The sequence below is a fragment of the Chelonoidis abingdonii genome, chromosome 6 (assembly GCF_003597395.2).
Source record: "Chelonoidis abingdonii isolate Lonesome George chromosome 6, CheloAbing_2.0, whole genome shotgun sequence".
NCBI classification, from domain to species: domain Eukaryota; kingdom Metazoa; phylum Chordata; order Testudines; family Testudinidae; genus Chelonoidis; species Chelonoidis abingdonii.
In genome coordinates this window covers 36,501,342-36,525,097 of record NC_133774.1, presented here as the reverse complement: position 1 = coordinate 36,525,097, position 23,756 = coordinate 36,501,342, and the positions used below count along the sequence as shown (strand labels likewise).

The 23,756-nt window shown below is 39.7% G+C and overlaps 1 protein-coding gene across 1 annotated transcript in view; it reads right to left on the bottom strand.

The window, feature by feature from the left end:
• The window catches only part of DDX4 (DEAD-box helicase 4), a 116,003-nt gene that overhangs the window by 14,565 nt on the left and 77,682 nt on the right, over positions 1 to 23,756 (bottom strand). Inside the window, exons 12-18 of the mRNA XM_032769030.2 lie at positions 19,271 to 19,413; positions 12,862 to 13,014; positions 11,281 to 11,435; positions 9,482 to 9,611; positions 7,794 to 7,960; positions 6,950 to 7,095; positions 4,990 to 5,089 (exon numbers count right to left, since the gene is read on the bottom strand). Coding sequence (XP_032624921.1) covers positions 4,990 to 5,089; positions 6,950 to 7,095; positions 7,794 to 7,960; positions 9,482 to 9,611; positions 11,281 to 11,435; positions 12,862 to 13,014; positions 19,271 to 19,413 — 994 coding nt within the window. The remainder of the gene's footprint in view (positions 1 to 4,989; positions 5,090 to 6,949; positions 7,096 to 7,793; positions 7,961 to 9,481; positions 9,612 to 11,280; positions 11,436 to 12,861; positions 13,015 to 19,270; positions 19,414 to 23,756) is intronic.

Sequence of the window (23,756 nt, the reverse complement as noted above, 5' to 3'; positions counted from 1 at the left end):
TCCACTCCCTTCTGAGTTAATTTCTGTATGTTTGTCTAGTCAGTTTAGACTGTAAGCCTTCAAGGCAAGAAGCGCATCTTTAAACTTGTTGAACGTTGCTTGTAAACAACCATGTATGACGACGGCCTGGTTTACAAGTAAAGGCATACAGAGTGTTTATTCTAGAACATTCTAGCCAGTTACAATGCTCAACTTTTGATTAGTTCACCTTCTTCCTAACATGTGGCATTACCATGTAGTAAAAAGAGTGTTCAAGAAATTTAAGCAGGTTTGCTAACAGATGGCACCATGATGCAACAAAAAAGGTAGCCATCACCTACAATAGGGTATTCTTGCAGAAATATTTGTCCATGGTCAAACAGGCAGTCAAACTGACTCCCTTACCAAGCCTAGATTAGAAGCACCCTCTTTTCAGACTTGATCTGTGTTCTATGCCTGTTTTAAAGGAGGTTCCTGCTTTTTTGTTTTAAGGTTTCTTGTTGGTTATACTGCAAGGCTGCTCCAGACCCAGTGTAACTCATCAGATCATTCTTGGGGGGAGTCCGACCATCTGCACTGGATTTTACTGAACTTAAAACCAGAAAGGTAGTCCTTCTCCTGAGATTTGTCCTAAGCATCTGAAGATTTGGCACATTTACGCTGCTTAGACTTCTGTTTTCTAGACTTGTATTTTGTCTTTAAGGAATTCTTTGACCCCGGAGACAGATAAACTAGCTATGAATAAAACAGACGTTCTAAAACTGCTGTGAATAATTCCTAAAAAGGCAGGAACTTTTGACCAGAAATGTATGGGACAGGTCCTAAAATATTTACTATTCCTGAGAAATCTAGCTTTAAATGCTAGGAAAGATACTAGTCCTCGAAGAGTCCTCAGACATAGCTACTCACGAGAAAACTTCAGCACTGAGTGGGGAGTGAACAGAGATATTCGGACATTGAAAATCTAGGAAAGAAGAGTGTCAGAATCAGGAAAAGAAAAGGAGATAAAGGTAACACATGTAACTATATTTGGTATTTCAGTGTTTCCTCCACAATCCAAACCACTACTCTTAACTTCATTTTAATTTGTTCGGCTACAAGTCTAGCTATCTGAGTCTTCTTGCTCTGTAACCCACCAGTATGAATTTGGCCCAGGCTGCTACTGCCCAAAAGTACTCCTCAGAAAATTCTGCACCACCATGCACATGCAGAATTCGTATTCCCCCCAGATTTTTTCTTCTTCTCTGCAGAAAATACATCCTCCTGGGGAGGCAATGCAGTTATACCTTTCACCCACCAGGGGCTGCTGTGGTGCCAGAACAGAAAGCAGCCAGCCACACAAAGGAAGAGGAGACACCCATTCCTCACAGTGCCCTGCCCATGGGGCCAGGTGAAGAGACATGGGATATGGGGGGACAGAGAGGGGCACACAGGGCTGCTAGGAGGGTCACAGGAGCTAGTGGGGTGACAGCACTGATCCGGGACTGAACGGAAGTGGTGGTGCAGGGACAGATGGAGACGAGGAGATGCGGTGGCTGAGTGAGGTGCACAGGGACACAGAGGGAGGGGGCAGATGTGCCTGACTGAATGGAAGAGGCTAGAGATCAGCCAAAGTCTGCATGGGGAATACTCCAACTTCCTAACACTCCCTTCCCTCCCAACAACAATAAAATGTTCCATACTTCTCCTACCCACACCCGACAACCCTCCAGGTTCACTCCCAGGCTCCTTCCCAGTGATTACTTCCCTCTCTCTCAGCTCCTCCATTACCCTGGACTCCCCCAAGCCTTTGCATTGCTTTGAGGGATGCAGGAAACATTTCTATATTGTAAATTAAATGAATTATTACTCAAAATTCTGTATTAATATGCCTAGTAAGGGATTTATTTGTCAAAACACATTTCCTGAATATTTTCTTGTCTGTACTGTTATAAAGATACTTGCTGGCATGTATTTTAAAATAAATTACCAAAATAATTGAAAATGGCATGATTATATTGTGTTATGCAGAATTTTGCAGAATTCTAAAATATTGTACATAGAATTTTTAATTTTTTGGTGCAGAATTCCCCCAGAGTACTGAAAGGTAGTCAGACTCATAAGAGGAGTTTCTGAGGACCTGTAAAATTAGCTGGTTCTTACTCCAGGCCCTGCGGGGGCGTTGCTCTGCATTGAAAATGTCACCATCATAAATGACAATCTTGACAGAAGCCAAGGATTAAATATGTAAGATGACTACATTACCCTTTCATCCTTGGAGCGAAGTGAGAATCCAAGTATATCTGGGGCAGTAACTTGCCCCTCTATTTCTCATGTTCTGCAGGATCTCCAAGCAGGCCAAAACATTTAGCCACAGAGCCAGAAAATAAGACCCAAATCCCATGAGCTTCCAAAAACAGGGAAATGAAAATAGAACATAAAAACTCTCAGCAGCAAAATGCAGATGGTAAAAATTACATATTATTGCTCTCACTTTCTCATGTATTCCTGCTCCACCTCGTCACGTGTTTTTAACATGAGAAGTGAATGCTAGTGTTGGAAATGCCATCTCCAAATGCTTGTGCTCCCACTCTATGTTCTTTCATTGCACTACCACTATCTGAATTAAAGCACACCACATGGGAAAGTTATGAAGTTATCCATGTTCCCTCCACTGTGAGACATCTGTAGGCTTTAATTCGACCAGTTCTGATTTCCTTCTTTCTGCAGATAAACAGGACTTGAGTCTCAAGGACGGAGTCTGGTACCTTTCAAGAGTTTTAAATTCAATTTAAGTCAATATATTGAAGCTGGCCAAAGCAATTTGGCCAAATAAAGTGTTCGACAATGTGACAGTTCAAAAAAATTTGTAGCTAGTTGTTACAAAGTTTACTTATAAAACTATATGTTTTCATGATACAGAGTAAAAAGCTAATCGAACAACTTATAATTCTGTAATTCAAGTTTCATTAAAAAGTCAACAATTTTCTCTGTCTATAAAATTGTATTTATATGGTGAAAATGGCCACAGCATTATGGATTAGATGGACACTATAACCTCAGTTGTGCATTGCAGTAAAGATGGGGAATCACTGTCTCAGGACAGCACCCCACTGGAGCAGTGTACAAGGAAAACCACTTTGTACATGCTATATGTACAATTATATGTAGATAGGGCCCTTTGTTTTCAATTTATTTAATTTTCCCCAGGAATGTATCAGTTTTTATTACCATAACAACAAAAGCAGGTGAAAATCAGTGCAAAAAACTATTAATTTTTCTGGGTAAATATCGGGGTTTATTTTGGTGAATGGAAAGACAGGAGGGGAAAGCATTCAGTAGATTAATGTTTTGAATTCCATTAATCAATGTGGTTTGCTGCAGAACTAAAACCAAAATCAAAACACAATGCCACCTATGAGTTTAAGAAAACAATACATCTCTTAATACCCAAATAAAACTTTTCATTTGAATAAACAGCTTATTGTTGTAGCTTAGAACTATTAGCCTATAAACATTTAAATTTAATAATTGGCCACACCATTTGCAGCATGTACATTCAACTTCAAAAGTTTAAAAAAAGAAAAACGAGAAAAGAATGAATATTTCCTTGTGCTCTGAAAGGTATTCTGATACAATTTTCATTTTCTTCCCATTTTAGTGCGTCAAATTTTTAAATCGTTATCTGCTAACAGCTTGAAATCTTTACATGATGGGTGTGAGATTCATCAGTACGTTCAGATTCGCTCGCACTTCAGAGCTTGCATGCGTGCCTGTTTGTTTATTGTGCGCATCTTCCAGAGTAATACATAGCCTTACTTCAACAGGCAGCTTTGCATATTGTGATAGACCCAGGCCAGTTGGGTACAGCAGAATAGCAGAAGGCAGATATACTGGCCACTGGAAAAGCAGTTTTCTGTTCCCTGATTGACCAGAGTGGGGGCTGCTCCAGGCTAGGGTGGACACATGACTCCAACTAGCCTGCAGGGAGTCAGTTGAGGCCGTTAAGGTAATCTGAACACCTGACCCTAATTAAGGCCCCTCTGATACTGTAAAAGGGCTCACTCTGGTTAGGCCAGGGAGAGCCAGGGAGTCAGAGGAGAGGAAGTGTGGCTGAAGGGCTGGCTAATGAAGACACCCTCAAGCCACTGGAAAGGGAGCCCTAAGGTAAGGGTGAAGAAGACGTTAAGAGAGAAGCAGGAGAGCTGTGGGGAAGTGGCCCAGGGAAGTGTAGCAGCTCTGGCCGTGAAAGGTTGGCTGCCAACAGCTGCTGCCACTAGGGTCCCTGGCCCGGAACCCAGAGTAGAGGGAGGGCCCGGTTCCCCACAACCTGCCACTACAGAAACAGGTCCCTGTCAGGACAGGAAGCTAAAAGCTGTTCTTGAATATGCCCGTAGGGACAACAGAGACTGTGAGAATTGTCTCACCAACCTTCTTGCTGGCTTATGATGAAAAACGCTCAGCAGATTGTAACCCTGACCCTAGAGAGAGAGAGAAGGGCTACATGGAGGGTCACAGTGAGCCTCTGAGACTAGCATAAATCACCTGGACACGCAAGACCCATGGGACAAGGTTGGAGCTCTGCCACAATATACAGACTGATGTATCATCATAATACATACATCTCATGCGATGTATTGTATTTTCCTAATAAAACGTGATTTTTTATATATTTGAATGATACAAAAGGAGGATGAAAATGGGAAAAAACTGAGTAATACTTTTTTTATTTTTATACAACCCCAGAATTTTTTGGTAAAAATCAGTTTAAACTGAAAACAAAGAGGCTTATATGTACAATTTATCCCAGGGAAACAACTGAAAAATATTTAGCCGTTTAGCAAGGGGGACAGGATTCCTACCACCCCCAACTCTTACACTGCCCAGTAAGCACTGAGAATCAGAATCCTGGTTCCAAGTGTTTTGGTCCAGTAATGGTTTTGCTCATGACAAATGAGTTAACAGAAGAGGTCATTTTTAATTTAAATAAACCACAGCAGACCAAAAGAATTTATTCAGTAAAATACTTACCCATGAATACTGGTGGTTGGTATTTTTTCTTGACAAAGAAAGGTTGCAATGAAGTCTGCTTTCTTCTTTGTCTCCACAAACACCATAGTTCGCTCATCTCCTGCAACAGATTAGAGACACAATCTGGTAAAGGAGGAACATTACAGACTTCCTACATTCTCAAAAGCACTAATGTGTTCTTTATCATTTATACCATGAACATATTGCCATCATTTAAATAGATTCCACGTTTAAGACCACAGGGAACCAGTCTGATCATCTTGTTTCACCTCCTACACAAACAGGCCACAGAATTTCACCCACTAGTTTCTGCATCAAGCCAATATCTTTGGGGTAAAACATTCTGTATTGCATTCGCCAATTCCCTACGCCCCATGATCCAACATCTGCAGCTCCTTGCCTATCACCTTAATCTTTGCTCATTAATAGCAAGAGGAATAATTAGGGTTGTCGATTAATCGCAATTAACTCACTCAAATCAAAAAAATTAATCACAGTTAAAACAATTAGTTACAATTCATTGAGGTTTTAATCATACTTAAACAATAGAATACCAATTGAAATTGGGGGAGGGACAGCTCATTGGTTTGAGTATTGGCCTGCTAAACCCAGGGTTGTGAGTTCAGTCCTTGAGGGGACCATTTAGGGATCTAGGGCAAAAATCTGTTTGGGGAGTGGTCCTCCTTTGAGCAAGAGGTTGGACTAGATGACCTCCTGAGGTCCCTTCCAACCCTAGTATTCTCTTAAAAATATATATATTTTGGATGCTTTTCTACATTTTCAGATGTCTTGCATTCTGTCCTGTAATTGAAATCAAAGTGTATATTACTTTTTATTACAAATATTTGCACTGTAAAAAAGATAAACAAAAGATAGTATTTTTCAATTCACCTCATACAAGTACTGTAGTGCGATCTCTATTGTGAAAGTGCAACTGACAAATGTAGTTTTGCTGTTGTTACATAACTGCACTCAAAAAGAAAACAATGTAAAACTTTAGCGCCTATAAGTCCACTCAGTCCTACTTCTTGTTCAGCCAATCACTAAGACAAACAAGTTTGTTTACATTTACAGGAGATAATGCTGCCCTCTTGTTATTTACAGTGTCAACAGAAAGTGAGAACAAGCATTTGCATGGCACTTTTGTAGCCAGCATTGCACACTTGACACCAGCAGGACAACAGCACCTCCCCACTTCTCAGAAAAGATTTAACAGGACATGTGTTGAGGCCTAACATTAGTAAGAATTTATTACATTTACAAGATACAGAACACTTTTAATAACGTAGTATGAAGTATCACATAATTGAACAACACCTATCAATTAGATAAAATCAATTTTGTGGTAGAAGTATTTGATTGTATCTGTACTTTGCATTTCTACAAGTGGACCAATGATCTGGAAACTGGGATGTTCTTGCTTCCGATAGCTTTCCCAACCAATTGGCAGAAACCTTCAATGCCTTTTCCCCCAACTAACAACTTGCCATCACTAACTAGAGGTCAATATTCCCCCACAGAATTCCAGTTCCAAAGAATAAACTAAAATTGGATCAGGGTACAAAGTTAAGACTCGCAGGTGGAATTGTAGACTGTAGAGTTCCTTCACAGAAATGACCACAAATCCTTATTTTTGCTCTGGGGGTGCCAGCAACCTGGGAAACTGTTTTTTGTCTAGCAGTACCCAATACTAGTGGACTATCTAGAGAACACCTATATACAACATAAATATGTTTAAAACAAAATTACATACATTAGGAAAGGCAGTGAAATTTGCTAAAGAAAGAAAATACTCTACTGAAATGGATACTGTCTTCTACTAGATAACAGTACAGTGCCTAGAAAAGTGGTGCCCTGGGCCTGGCTGAGTAGCAGAATCAAGCGCTAAAATAAATTCCTATTAACTTGATTCTCTCTCTCTCACTGGAAAAGGCAATTTAAAAAGGTAACAAAGAGTTACTTATGCTTTGTAGAATTTCAACCAGTTTCTCTCTCTTGGAATATTGGGAAACTTGAAGAATGGTCTGCTGAACATCACTGCAGGCTCCACCCACTTGTCCAACAGCAACAAATAAGTATTCAGGTTTCAAAAATTCTCCAGCCAGCCTTCAAAAAGAACAAGGTTTACATTATTGCAGTGGTTCTTACAACTACTTATAATTAGCACAATACAAATCAGGTAAGTTGCATAAAGCTTTTTATTATATATAAACCTACTCACCACAACACAGCAAAAGAATATACATTTAGACTTAAAAATTAGAGCTTTCAGGCCAAATTATATCCTGGGATATACAGTACTCCCATTAATGTTACAGGAATCCTGAATACATATTCCAGGGCAGAATTTTTGTCTTAAATTTTTAAAATAATCAACACATTAATCTTTAGTAAGAAAAATTAGCAGTAAGTGCTTTGCATTCTCAAATTGCAGGATTAGAAGTCAGGATTCCTGAATCTCAGCAAGCTCAGCAGTCCACCAGACCACACTGCTTCTAGCACAAGTCAGCATCTCCTCTGTTTATGTGCCAAGGAGAGAGTGACTTATGCAGCAGTAACTGAAGTTAACTCTTTTACATAGTGAACACAAACCACACAAAATGAGCTCAAATTGGGGTCTTAATAAGATATTAAGTTTATTATTGTAAAGTTTGTTAAACGTTAGTGTTCAATTTATTACAACAGTACTAAGTAGCAGCTTCAAATATTTTTATTTGATTGTCCAAATAAGCAAAGTCTGATCACAGATCTTAAAAACACATTTTAACAGCTACATTTCCGGCTTCATGCAAACTGTCACACACCTTTGAATTTCTCCCGGGAAAGTTGCACTAAACATTAGTGTTTGACGCCTGTCTTTTGATGGCATGCCTGGGCAAGAGATTAATTTCTTCATCTCTGGACCAAAACCCATATCGAGCATACGGTCGGCTTCGTCTAACACCAAATATCTCACTTTATGCAGTCCAATCTTTAGCGGATTTTTATTTAAGCACAAGAAAGAAAACAGCTTTAAAATATTTCAGTAAAGACACATTCAAAACAGAACAGGCTAAAAAGAAGAAACTCTTCTGCCAATGCCATTTTCTGAGACTCTTTATCAGTGATAATGGTAAGATTCCTCCCCTCTCAGACAGCAGGTCAGTCACATTTAAAATACTTCCTGTTCTCCCCAGAATCCCCTTATTCCTGTTCATTTCTACTCAGTACACAACTTAAAGATCTTAATTTACTTTACCTCTGCACTATCTATCTACTCTACAATGTGTCAGGGAATTTCCGTACAAAACTGTTTCCTGATCTAGTTCAGCATAGTTAAAAATTTTAGTCTAGTTGGAACACATCCATTTTGTCATAAACATACCCCTAATGTTTACTAGTGACAGATACCTAACACACCCTTGTTCCCTGACATGATCCCTTGGTGTCACTAATGCAAACCTCCACGAAGTCACAAAACAAATTAGTAGCTACAGACAGAAGTTATTTTGTGACTACTGTCACCAATCAGGAGTGAGGTTCTGAGAAGTAGTCCTAGGAAAAAGGATGGAAAACCAACACTAGATGCTTCCTTGGTAGGAAGGAAAACACAATTCTGTAGGAGGGACTCAGGCATCTTCACCTGGCCAAGGGCCCATTTAGCGTGCACTACTTTAACACTACATCACAGATTTTGTGTTTTTCTGCCAACATAATCACCAAAGTGCAAATAATAGTCACAAATTTACAAACCGATTAATGGAAAAAATAAGCTATTTTCAAATATGTTAATTTATTTCATATTAAGAAAATAGTTCCACAAAGACAATAAAAGCTGCTAATCCTAATACTAAGGATTTTACAACCAATGGAACACTAAGCCAGTGCAAGTCAGATGGAGATTTGCCCCAAACAGAGACACTGCTAGGGAGACCTGAGCTCATGTTCCTGCTCCAAAATTTTAATTTTCTGAAAATCAAAACAAAGAAGACTGAGCCCATAAACAAACAAGACTGTCATTATCTTTCACTTCTGTAATCCTTTTCTTGCCACATAACCTTCCAAATAGTTGCCTGTCTGCCTGGTTGGCGGTATGTCCGACTCCAGTTCCTCAGGGCAAGAATACTGTCACAACTAGTTGTCTTAAAAGTGCTATATACATTTATGGTGTTACAAAAAAAGAGAGTCCAAACATAAATCCTGCTAAGTGCTCTAAATATGCATCTATTTACAAACGTATATATTTTACACTGGCTAGTTATACTACTGAAACAAGTTTAGCATTTATTTAAAAATGCTACCTAGTTAGGTCATGCAAAAGGAATCACTGCAACCTCATTTGACTGCCAAATTCATCCATTCTATCAATGGTGACAAGTTTGCAAATATGTCTTTGCTTGCATCAAGTTAGACTGACACACTGATCTGTAAAAAAAATGCTGCAAACTGTTTTCAAGGAATTCAAGGTAAACTATATTCTTAAACGTAATCGAAACTTTAGGTAAGATCTTACCTTTTCTTTACCTATGATGTCCATAAGCCTTCCCGGTGTAGCACATAATATATTACAGCCTTGCATTATCTGACGAATTGAATGACCTGTTTGCGTACCTCCATATATCACAACTGGCCTTATGCAAGTTCTGTTACATTGGCAAGAAATTGTGATTACGTTCACAAGTCAATTCTTAGTTACACACCTTCATTTATAAACCCCACTCCTTCTCAGCCCAGGAATTACTGTCCTGTTTCATAGTTACAGCATTTAAAGCTTTCCCACAACTGCTCAAGTCAAGAACTTACATAATGGGTGACTGCGGATGATGTTGAAAGAATCAAGATTTTGTGAGAGGATGTAGCATGACAAGCACTACCATTAAGTAATTCTGGATTCTCTCAGTTATTTGTTAATTAATCTTCTGTATAATTACTATAGAGCTAAGACTAACAGCTACTGTTTTTAGAATCCTGATGCCAGTCCTCTGTATTTTGTTTGGTCTGGTCTACACGGGGGCAGGGAGGACAGGGAGAACCTGCTGACAGATTTACTCCAGACCTATGCTATAACAACTGCAAGTAGAATTTACCCACAAAAACATAGATCCCATTCATTATGTCCTTGCTTTATTCAATATGCACCAACAACCCACAATCTGAATGAGTTAGGCACTCTTCAAAATTTTACCCAAGACTCTTAAGTAACCTTGCAGCTGAAGTCCCACACATGCTTGAAAAACTGTACTCCCTTTTAACAACATCCATTATACAATTATTTACAACCACGGTAACAAATAAACACAAAGGACAGGTTTAATGCTGTGCAAGCAACCTTAACTGAGGCACTTCTGAGTGTCCATCTTAAGTGGCTTGCTTAAAAAGGACACAATAGAAAGAATTCTATACTGTGGAACTTTAAAGCTACTACACTTGAATGAGCTGTTTTGTACAAGATGTACCTTTAATGAAGCAAAGGCAGTAAGTGCATCAAATGAGAGATTTGTTTTTTAAAAAAGCATTTAAAATTCTATTTAACTGTTATGCACACATATGTAGTGCCAACCGAACTTTGGAAGATTACAAAATTGAAGTGGTTGTGTGAAACATTCTTCCAGCTATTCCATTTGCCAAGACATGAGACTTCATTTTACTAAACAAACAAAACAAAAAAACAAAACACACACACCCCGAAGACCCTTATCCAACCTAAGAGCTGAATTTCTATCCCTCTCCTTTGAAGCAACAGGACTGCTGTTAAGAAAAGACTGAAAACTTTTAAAAAAAGAAATAGCAAGAGTGTTTTGCCTCAAAGGATTCAACCCAAAAAAATATTAACCATTTTTGCTCAGACTTTCAATCTTTGAATCTTAATTTAGAGTTGATTAGAAACACTGAACCGTAGCTACTTTATTTTTATTGTCAAGATGAGTGAATGCCAAAAAACTTTACTATCAATAATGAAAGCAAACTAGATTAACTTAATTACTTCATTTCACTAACCAATTGAAACACATTTCACAGGAAGACTCTTTGTGCTTCTATAAAAGATTTGTCACAAATCACCTTACAAACTCCTTTTGCCCATTCTAACTTCTTATTCATATATTAAATGTCAACTAGACTACAGAAACAGTCTTTTGTGGCCTAAATTCAATTCCTTGCTGAAGTGAATGTAGACAAACTGAATTGGATAAAACGTGTGCGTTTAAGGCAATACCGTTGCAGCAATTCTTTGATTTTACAGTCATTAAATTAAGCTTCATACTTTTGCAATGTAGCCTGGTTGTATTTTTTTTTTTTAAAAAAAGAGCTTACCCATATGAAAACTTTCGTGCTTCCAGAAAGATCTGGTTTATCAGCTCTCTAGTTGGAGCTACAATAATACATTCTGGTTCCTGCTGCTCTCTGAAGTGACTGGCGGTTACCCCATCTTTCATCATGTGAGCCAAAATTGGCAAAAGAAAAGCTGCCTGGAGAGCGAACATGAATGCTTTATTAGCATCGGGTTTAAAACATTTGTTTCAATAGCGTGAGCAATTTGTGAAGCAATGAAGTTAAAGGAAATTAAATTATTTGAAGATGGAAAAGTTATAACAAACCTAGCAAATTCTACAGAAATTCAGAGATAGGGGCACTGCAGGTGGGCAGCAGCTCGGGGGGGAAGGGACATGCGGCCAGGGGGAGCAGCCTGGGACCCGCACTTGTGCTGGGGGCAAGGAGTTGGCAGGGCTGGCAGTCTTCCTACCCAGTTTCTCGGAAACAGCAACATGTTCCTTCCTCAGCTCCTCACTCCGTGCGCTGCCAGCTCTGCAGCTCCCATTGGCTGGGAACTGCAGCCAAACGAAGCTGCGGGGTCAGTGCCTGACGCTAGGAGCTGAAGGAGGGACATACTTGCCACTTGCGGGGAGGCCCCCCACAAGGTAAGCAGCACCCAGATCTCTCAACTCCTCCCATGTCCCAACCCTGAACCTCCTCCCACATCCCAAACAACTCCTCCTGCTTGGGGGGGGAGAAGGGGGGGACAAGGGGGTGGGGCAGTGGCATGAGACTGACACTGCTCGGGCAGCTCCAGAGCCAGCCATGCCAGCCACTGTAGAAGTCACAGAAAGTCACAGAATCCATGACCTCCATGACAGATTCTCAGCCTTACTTGTCAGGTATCAGTTGAAAACTAAACTCATTGATCATTAATATTCTTGAAAGATGTATGCATGCAGTGGGTATTGAGAGTTATGGACATATGCTGGAATGATAACTAAAATGTATTCAAGCCAAGCATGTCAGAAGAGTTAGTAAACAGGCCTGCTTAGACAAAAGAATGTGTATTTTGAGTCTGACCAGCCCAATCTTCAGGCAAAGACACCGAAAGTCCATATTTACATATAAGCAAAAACAGGACCATCAAGATAGCATGAGGAGGAGATGGCAGGAAACTGATCAATTTGCATTTCAGCAAACACAAATGAGGGAAGAAAGAGTGTGGAGCTTCTTTCACCACCGGATTCCATGTCGCCTTCCTCACAGCTTAAATAAACTTTACTTTCAGTGTAATCGTCAGCAGAATCCATTTAAAAGGTTTACTGGTCTATAAATACAGCAGGTCTGAACCTCAACCGAGAAGCAACTGAGGCAACTTATTGTATACATTACTACTATATTAATCAGAGTGTACAGAGCGAAGTCTTTTCTCAAAGCTAATTACACTGGTGATTCGTATAATTGTGAAATGTATGTATTAACACTACGTAAGGAATTATGGATACTCATTGATATTAGGCTTTACAATCTGCCCAGACAGGAGGGAATGTCAGCTATCTTCCTGTCTCCTATATAAATTAAGCATGGTGGCATTAGAAACAATGGAAGCCCCCTTGATACAGAGGGGTGGGAACTTACCGTTTTTCCAGATCCTGTCTGGGCACATGCCATTAAATCTCTCCCTGCAAGTATAATAGGAATACTATACTTCTGCACTGGCGTAAGTTTCAAATATCCAGCTTTAGCAATGTTCTTGTTTAATGTTTGACAAAGGTTAGCCTCTTCAAAAGTCTAGAAAAGAGAAAGAGTCTATAACAGTATAGGACCATACTAAAATTATTCAAATTCAGAAGTTGAGAAATATTGGTAGTAAGTAGTCTAGATGCTTGAAACACCAGAACTACTCCACTGCTCCTCAGGATTCAGAACTTTTAATGTCTATGGGTACTTGAGTGTCCCATTACCTATTTAATTGCCCTCCACTCCCTGCAACAATATCTTGCAACTACTGAAGTGACTATTCCTTCATATGAATGCCATTCACAAAAAATTAAAAGGACTGCCAGAGTGACATGGAGCATTTCAATGGTTGAACAGTTAGGGATTTCAGGACAAAATTCAGATGCCATTTTGATTATCTGAACAGGTAGAAGCTCAACTGCTGTATGTGGCTTCAGAAATCTACAGACAGATCTGAAAGCAATTTCTTCAGATTACAGCACTTTACTGAATTGACAGATTTCCCACAGTGCACGTCTCATTGCTCCAAGTCCAAGTGAATTTATGCTGATTCTGCCTTTTGAATCTGATCAACATTCCCCAGACTGATAAATTGCCTAGTTGCTCCAGAGTCTCTCAGACTGGCTTCTGTAGTGGAGTATCAAAGCAATTTCTACGACAATATACAGGAGCATAGAAATTATCATACTGGATCAGTCCAGAAGTCCATCAAGTCCAATATCCTATCATCAACAGTAGCTAGCAAAAATATTTTAGAAGAAGTGCAAGAAACTCTGAAGCAAGCAGTTATGGGATAACCTGGCTCCAGGGAAAGTTTCTTCCTATCTCATCCACCACCAATAGTCAGAAGCAGGCTTAAAACCTGAATCACGAAGGCTTATATTTCTTCCAAACGTTATTTAATATTTACAACAACTCTGGATTATTCTGGTTCTCTCTATCAATGTCTAATCCCTTTCTGAACCCTACTAAGCTTCTGAAGCTCTTGGCCTCTGTATCATCTTGTGGAAACAGTAGATCTGGTGTCTCAGCTGGTCTAGAACCTTGTCTATTCTAGATTTAAACAGCCCTTCAACATCAAGTGGAGTCTTACCTGCATTCTTGTTTCTACAGGAAGTACTGACAAACATAGCCACAAGTGGTACTTCAAATTGATCTCAGCTGCTACAATTCTAGAGGCCTCATCAGAAGCACTGAATGAATGATGCTCTCAAGATACCCTTAGCAACTGACTGACCGACCTTCAGAAATAAAAGGTTTGGCTAGTCTTGTATTGTCTTTCAACAGTGACTGGGCAAACAATGCTATTTTCTCCCATAGGTAATACTGGCAATTGCATATAACCACCTGACAGTTTACCATTCTAATGCTCAGAACGACAGAAGAGAACACATTTCAGCCTAGGATTCTTATCTTCTCTATCAAAGGATTAGAGTGGATTTGATCTGCTTTAAGACTTTGAACTGCAGTCACATCACTACCAATGAGGCAAGAAGCAGCCAATATAATGGTAGTAATGAGTGACTTACAACAGATGTCAGGGTAGTTAAAGTAGTACAGCAAAACACAAAATTTCTAACCACTATTTCAGAAGACATGTGTCCATGCTGCTGATGGGTTCTGTTCAGTAACTATCCAAAGCAGAGCAGACCGCTACATGTTCATTTTCATCATCTGAGTCAGGTGCCACCCGAGGAAGGTTGATTTTCATTTTTGGTGGTTCAGGTTCTGTAGTTTTGCATCAGAGTTTTCCTCTTAAAACATCTGAAAGCATTCTCCAAACCTCGTCCCTCTCAGATTTTGGAAGGCACTTCAGATTCTTAAGCCTTGGGTCGAGTGCTATATCTATCTTTAGAAATCTCACATTGGTACCTTCTTTGTGTTTTATCAAATCTGCTGTGCAAGTGTTCTTAAAATGAACATGTGCTGGGTCATCATCTGAGACTGCTATAACATGAAATATATGGCAGAATGTGGGTAAAACAGAACAAGAGACATACAAATCTCCCCCAGAGAGTTGAGTCACAATTTAATTAGCGCATTATTTTTTTAACGAGCATCATCAGCATTGAAGCATGTCCTCTGGAATGGTGGCCGAAGAATGGGGGGAGGGGGGGCATATGAATGTTTAGTATATCTGGCATGTAAATACCTTGCAATGTCAGCTCCAAAAGTGCCATGCAAATGCCCGTTCTCACTTTCAGGTTGACATTGTAAATAAGAAGCAGCCAGCAGTATCTCCCGTAAATGTAAACAAACTTGTTTGTCTTAGCAATTGGCTGAATGAGAAATAGGACTGAGTGGACTTGTAGGCTCTAAAGTTTTACATTGTTTTGTTTTTGAGCCCAGTTATGTAACCAAAACTACATCTGTAAGTGACACTTTTATGATAAACAGGTTGCACTATAATACTTTTACGAGGTGAATTAAAAATACAATTTTTATTATTTTTACAGTGCAAATATTTGTAATAAAAAAGTTAACACTGTATGCACTGTATTCTGTGTTGTAATAGACATCAATATATTTGAAAATGTAGAAAAATATCCAAAAATATTTAATATATTTCTATTGGTATTCTATTGTTTAACAGTGTGATTAATCACGATTAAAAAAAATTAAATCGCAGTAAAATTTTGAGTTAATTGTGTGAGTTAACTGCGATTAATCCACAGCCCTACTAGAAATGTGCAACTTAAAAAGGGAGATATAATAGAATACTAAACTGTATTATACTGTTCAGCCACTAGGGAGTGTTGGGTGTAAAATACCTGTAAAAGCTAACCTCAGCCATACATAGGAGACCACTAAAGGATCTTATGAACACAGCTGGTGCATACACAGGGCCAGCTCTAGCCATTTCGCTCCTCAAGCACGGCAGCACACCACGGGGGGCGCTCTGCCACTCGCCGGTCCCGCGGCTCCCGTGGACCTCCCGCAGGCATTCCTGAAGAGGGTCCGCTGGTCCCGCGGCTCCAGTGGACCTCCTGCAGGCGTGCCTGCGGATGCTCCACCGGAGCCGCGGTGGACCTCCCGCAGGCGTGCCTGCAGATGCTCCACCAGAGCCGCGGGACCAGCGGACCCTCCGCAGGGACGCCTGCGGGAGGTCCACCGGAGCTGCCTGCCGCCCTCCTGGCAACTGGCAGAGCGCCCCCCGCGGCATGCCACCCCAAGCACGCGCTTGGCGCGCTGGGGCCTGGAGCCGGCCCTGTGTGTACAAGCAAGCTCTGTAGCTACTCCGTATCTGGTACAAAAGTACATGACAGGAAAATTACTACTGTACGTCCTACATGAAGAATTAGGAAGACCTTGGGAAAAGTTCCATAAGAAGCTTTTAGATGCTTTCTTCCAGCAGATGCAACCTTATCAAGGGAAAGGTTTCCTTGCTGGAATTGACTCTTTACTATCTAATAACTGCAGGGGAGGAAACTGGATGATATTGCTTAAGAGAAAGCAGAACCAACCCATCACAATGAAAAAAAAATTGAATTTAAACAAGTTTGGTATCTGACTCTTCTGCTAGCATACACCTGTAACAAATTTCACTTATGACATGTTAGTATGGGAACCCTCTTTAAGATGAAGCTTTTGTCCAGCCTGCTTAAATAGTTGAAGAGTTTCTTGCACAGAGCGCTCACACTGCTAGTTTGTTAAATGAGGCAACTTTTCAGCACTATCATCAAATCCAACTACAGGCTCACATGCCAGTTTTAATTTTAGAAGTGTGTTTAAACATTTATTAATAGTGAGAATTGTAACCTTGAGCTCTCTTGTGGCTAGCCTGAGCAAAATGGGTTCAATCTTTTTTCTTAACCTAATAAAAAGTTACTCAGAGGAGTAGTTTACTAAAGATATTTCTCCAAAACACTTTTACATTTTTTACAGCCATTTTCAAGCTTTTCATGGTTTATAATTTGGGTTATAAAAATATCTTCCCAGAACACCTGGACCTTAAAGTAGAAATTTTTTTTCAATAAGCAATTTTAAAATCCAATTCTTTATGCATTTATGAACTGCATGCAACATTAAAACCAGAAGAGAACAAGACTGAATAAATACCAAACAAATTGTTATATAACTGTTGCCGCATTTATTGACTGAAATAGGAACAATTTTTAAAAAGTCAGTTCCAGTTGTGTCACTTGGAGCTGTGCTGGCTTTTATTTATTAGTCGTTTTTTTAAACAAACATAAAATAAAAATCAGGTATACTAATTGGCTCCACTACAGGGAGGAACCCCACAGCAACAAATAGCCATAAAGTTTTTGGCCAAAATGTTGTGAGCTGTACTATACTAGCAAGGTCTGGACCTGGCTCTCAGTTCTCTCTTTGGTATCCCTACATAATCCTCTGAAGTTCTGGAGTTCTCTTTCTTTCTTTCAAATTAAACACACACCTGTGACATAGCCAGATTAGACCAGTCTTAAGTATCAGCCATCAGTAACCAACTACAAACACCTACTTCAGTGGTCCCCAACGCGGTGCCCGTGGGCGCCATGGCACCTGTCGGGGCATTTATGTGCTCCCGCCTAGTGCCTAGCAGGGGAGAGAAGCCACGACTCCGCGCCTGCTGGGGACAGAGAACTCCTGGGCTGCAGGCTGCGGGCGCCGTTGTTCTCGGTCCCTGGCAGACACGGAGCCGCGGCTTAAGCTGGAGAGAAACCGCGGCCCCGCGCCTGCCGGGAATAGAGAACTCCAGGGCTGCAGATCTCATTCTATGTTAAAGTAAGAATAATAAATATATTTGGACCAGTTGTTCAACAATGTTTTACTTTTTTAAAATAAATAAGATGAAAACTGTTTGATATTTATTTTGTAAAAACTCCTTAATTTTTCTTACAGGTAGATAAAAAAGTGCAAATTCACATGGTAAGGTGAAAGCGTAATTGCCAAATTATTTAATTAATACCTTTTACATGTAAAATTACCCTTTTATCTCATGGAATCATATATTATGTAATATTAAATGATTTTTTGGTATTATTTAATGTACAAATACAAAATAAGCCTTCAAAAATTGTTGGCGCCCGCCACACTCTCCTGAAAATATCAGTGTGCTACTGGCCACAAAAAGGTTGGGGACCACTGACCTACTTCATTAACTTCTTACCAAATAATGTGTATTTACACATTGGTTCTCTTTCTAATGCTGGGAAGACACCCAGAGAAAGAAAGTTTACTGTATTTCACACAGCACTGCATTCGCTCCCACAAAATAAGAAATACCCAAAACAGATAAAAAAATGCTCCTTAAACAACAGCATTTCTTGAAGTTGATGGACCACATTATCACATGTAGAAAAATAGTTTAAATTATATTTACTCTTTCCAATTTTCTGTAAAAAACTATCTTTTCTGATCACAAGATATGCTTACTATTTCCATTCCTCAGTGTTGCAGCTTTTTATATATGGTATCAATGAAAAAAAGCAGATCTCCTCAGGCAGCATATTGCAAGTATTTGATTTAGAGAGAAATTAGAAGTATGTATTTATTTTTGCAGAGCAAATTAAACAAAATTTTAAATTTATATGATGTGGAATGTTAAAATCACCACTTTAGAGATTTAATACTGATAACTGTATATCATCTTTACTTTCTCAAAACATGCTATTTTAGTTTTTTCGTTTCTCTCATTACAGACAATGGAAACAGACCATCAAAAGTGAAAAAATACTAAAATTCACTCTAAGGATTCTCATTTGCTTTAAAATGAGCAGATTTCAGAAGACCTTTTACTAAAATGTTCCTAATGATTTTCTAGAGGTATTTTTTAAAAAAAAAAAAAAGAAAGAAAGAAAAAATGATTGCAAAAGGGAAAAAAATGGGCTTGTACCTTTTGCTTCTTTGTAGTGTCTAAAGAGGGCCCCAAAAGGTTGCTTTGGTTTTTTACGTTAATAATTATAGTCCTATTAAACCTGGAAGAATATTATGGAGGAGGCAGTGAAGTTTCACAACACTCAACAGACACAACACAGAGCAATTGAGAGGTGAAAGGATTTTTTTTAAAATCAGGCTTTGGTGGGTTTGACAGTTATTTAATTTCACAGTCATTTGGAAAAAATTAAGATTCCACGCTTCTGCTTCTGTCACCCTTCAAAGTTGTGAGAGCTAACAAAATAAGTCCCTGAAACTCTGTCTGTCAAGAAATCGTTCGACAAAAAATTCAGAGCTCTATTTTGCCATTCATTATATGTTTAATCAAAAGAAAAAAAAACTTTATATACATCATAAAGCAGCAAAAAAGGGAACAAACTCATTTTTAAAATACCTTTTGCCAAGTAATAAAGGACAAGAGTTCACTAACCAGTATTGCTGGTGGAGGATCAAGCCCTGACACTTCCACAAGAATTGTGTCATATTTATCAAAATTAATTCCTGTCTGGTAGTGTGCAAAGATGGCTTCTTCTTTGTCAGGTGGAGGTGGAGGCACATAGGTCACCTTTGGACCTTCAGAATACAAAAGAAAACCAATGGTTCAGATACATGAACAATAATCTGAGGGACCGTTTTAGTTAAAATAATTTGTTCCATTCAGAGCAGCCAAACAATTCAGCAGAACTTCATTAACCTGCACTTTATAATTCATGCATGAAAAATCCCTTCTCATTTCTCAGCAAAGATTCAATAGTGTGCTACACGGAGGTTATCTAATACTACATCCTTTTTAAAAAAAATAAAATAAAAAAATACTATTGTATGTTTATTGCACGTCAAACATTACAATTTTAAAAAAAACCTTAACTGTAGTTGTCAAAATCCAAGTTTTTGTGAAACGTTCTATTTGCTTAGCATTTGTTTACTTCTCACAAATGGCTCTTCTAATCAATAGAGAGAATTAGTAGAGTTATACTGGGTAACTAAAAAAACAGAAGCTCAATTTTACACCTTTAAGTTTTGTTTACATTACAAAGTTTACATTCTGCTGAAATCAAATCTAGACCCAAAACTCTGTCTGGCACATCAGTAAGCTGTATGGAGCACTTGTATGTGGATGTGAGGTGTTCAAGTGCATTAGAAATGCGTTTGCATGACAGAAGGGAATGTCTTCCCTACAATTAATACATCAGGAAATGCACACAAGCAGAATACTTACAAAGAAGTAACAGTAAAAGCTATAACAAACTGTGAAAAAAAATTCCAATGTCTAGTACCCAGCTTGGTCACTGATAACGCTGCAAATGTATCCAAGGTGAGAAGAAATTATTTAGAAGAGAGTCCCAAGCTAACAACACGGTTGCAGTGCTCATTTGATGCACCTCCTAGCCAAAAAGACGTCAGTGTTCCATAAATAAAAGCTAATGTTGTTGAAATTGCAAAATACTTCCCTAACAACTACTTTGCAGCAGCTGCTCTGAAAAAAGTGGGAGGAACCACGCTAACTCTCCCACAAGACGTGCGATGGAACTCAGTAATGGACTGTTTTGAGCACCATATCAAGAATTGGCCTAATCTGATTACAGTTTGTGAACAAAACTGTGAAAAAATAGATGGCACTGTCACAGCCAAAGTTCTCAACACTGGGCTTAAGAGAAATGTTGAACACATGCTGAGTACCCTGAAGCCTATTTCTGTAGCCTTGAACAAAATGCAGGGAAATAGCTGCTTTATTGCTGATGCTGTTGAAATTTGGAAGGAACAAAGTGAGATCTTAAAAAGAGAAACATGCAATCACAGAGTTAAATTACAAGCATTAAAAAAAAAACAAAGAATGGGACAAGCACTATCTCCAGCTCATTTTCTTGCAAATATTCTCAATACTCAGTACCAGAGTCAATCCCTAACTGCTGAAGAAGAGAAGTTGGCTATGACATGGACATCAAGCAACCATCCCTCCATAATACCAGCTACCATATATACTTGTATACTGGGGGGAGGGATAGCTCAGTGGTTTGAGCCCTGGCCTGCTAAACCCAGGGTTGAAAGCTCAGTACTTGAGGGGGCCATTTAGGAATCTGTGGTAAAAAATCTGTCTGGGATTGGTCCTGCTTTGAGCAGGGGGTTGGACTAGATGACTTCCTGAAGTCCCTTCCAACCCTGATATTCTATGATTCTAAGCCAAATTTTTTTAGTAAGAGGGAAGCAGCAGAGAAGAGTGTCGGCATATGAACGGGTACAGAAAGGGAGAGGTGGGACACAGTCCCTCTCCCCAACAGAGGGAGGAAAGAGAGGCAGCACAGCCAGAAGGGAAGAGGCGAGGCCAGAGTCTCTCTGCTTCTGGCCATACTATTCTCCTCCCAGCCTCCAAAGCAGCTGCAGCTCCAGGGCCGGCAGGCTGCAGCCATGCAGCTCGGCCCTACCCCCCAGAGCAGGCTCTGGCCGCACCACCCAGCCCACTGGAACATGCTGCATCCATGCCACCCAGCCTAGCCTGCTGGAACATGCTGCAGCCGTGCTGCCCAGCCTGCCGGAGCAGCTCCAGCCAGGTCAGAGACATCCTCCCTTGGTCCTCCCCAGATAAGGAGGGAAGAGATGGGATGGGGAGTGTGTGAGGTTCCCAGGCTAGGGATGGGGTCATGTGAGGGGTGATCACAGGGGTTACTCTCCTAACCCCCAGCTTCTTCTTTCCCCTCTCCCCCAAAATTTCCCCATCAGTTGCTGTCCCACCCTGTCAGAGTAAGCAACTGGCACGCTGGGGACACTTGGTTTACTTAGGTTTACCTCCGTGTCTGCAGATGCTAGAGGTAAACAAACCATCTCGACCTACCAGCAGCTCATCCTGATGGCCCGGGAGCAAAAGTTTTCTGAACCCTGAATTACAGGGTTGGCTTATGAACTGGTTATAAAAAAATTCCATTTTTTACTTATCCATGGGGCGGGGGGAAGAGGGGTATGTGAACCATTCAAGAAATATATGTTTGCTGATGATGTTTTAAAGAGTCACACCAGTGAACTGGTGGAAACTGCTTAAGCACTTGGATGAAGAGACTGTTGAAGCAATAATCTCACTTAACAGCAGTAACTTTTTCTGCCAGTGTAGAAAGAATATTTTTCTTCCTTTGGACTAATTCACTCCAGACTGAGAAATCGTTTGGGACCTGAAAAAGCAGGAAAGCTTCTTTTCTTTTCCAGTTTATGAGCAAACAGGAAAATGAAGGTGAGGAGTTAGCGCCAGAAGCCAATATTTTAAGTTTCTATGTTGACCTGGCTGACATAGTCGATTTATATTTAATAATAATAATAAAAAAATCATTTAACTATTTTAGTTAACAATTTTAACAAAAACAAACCTGATTTAAAAAAAACTTGAATGTTTAACTACATTCAAAAATTCATATGCCTGTTTTGTTATTATATGCTTGTTGTTGAAGAAAAATATCCAAAATACATAATGCTGTTGTTTTAGTTAAATAAAACAATTTAAATGTCTGTCTGGTGATGTTCTCCTCCTAATGCAGCATGGCAAGAAAATCTTCCAAATACTAATGATTAACCTGTTGAGTTGATGATAATTCACCTCCCAATGACTTCATAAATATCTGCTTCAAATAACTTGGGTAAATTAAATAACCAATCATTCATTTTCTGATATAGCTGTAAACTAATTTGAAAAGTCTTAAAAATAAATCACCTGTGTAAAAACGTATTGTGTACCTTCTAAAAATGAAAACCTACATCTATCTCTGAGTTGTGAAGAATATGTATTAAGGTTGTAACAACCAACAAGAATGCGCTTTTATGTAGAAATACATGGATTAAATAGCATCTTCCTGACTAGTGATTTAAATCAAATCCACCCTGAGGATAAACACAAAATTTAAAGGTTATTTTAAGTTTCCACAGCCAACATATATATGTATTGTAAAGAAATGCTCTGACTAGCAAGTAGAAGAAAGGCCTTGAAAATAAAAAGCAATAAGGCCAGAAGCAGTAAAGTAGGAAGGATGTCTGGTTCAAAAAATAACTCATGAGATAACGGTAAGTTGTTTTTTTTTTTGTTTTTAAGAAAAAGGCCTCTGACCGACAGGGGCAACTGCAGATGGTTTTAAATCAAATAAAGAGAATCTATCTTAAAATGAACCAACACAGCTCTTTCTACCCCACACTCCAATATTAAAGCTTATATGAAGCCAAGTGCAATGGGAAAACTGTTGGACAGCCAGGAGGAGGGGAGGAAAGGCAGTTGTACATCTTATCTGGATTAAGACTGGAAATAAGGGTGAACTGTCTCCAACTGGTTTTTAACTAAAATCAGTAATTGGCAGTGTGACAGATCCAGACCAGTGGGGTACAGGAGTCTGGTAGAGGGCAAATATACTGTCACTGGCTGAGTAGTTTTCTGTACCCTGAGTGACCAGAGCAGGGGCTGCACTAAAGTAATCAGGAACCTGCTAGAACCAATTACGGCAGACAGGCTCATTAGAACACCTGCAGCCAATCAAGGCAGGATAATCAGGGCACCTAGGTTTAAAAAGGAGCTCAGTTCAGTTTGTGGCACATGTGTGAGGAACTGGGAGTGAGAAGGTGTGCTGCTGGAGGACTGAGGAGTACAAGCATTATCAGACACCAGGAGGAAGGTCTTGTGGTGAGGATAAAGAAGGTGTTTGGAGGAGGCTTTGGGGAAGTAGCCCAGGGAGTTGTAGCTGTCGTGCAGCCATTACAGGACACACTCTAGACAGCTGCAATCCACAGGGCCTTGGGCTGAAACCCAGAGTAGAGGGTGGGCCTGAGTTCCCCCCAAACCTCCTAACTCCTCCTGATCAGACACAGGAGGAGTTAACCCAGACTGTGGGTTCCACCAGAGAGGAAGATCTCTGAGGCGAGCACAGGACCCACCAAGGTAGAGGAGGAAC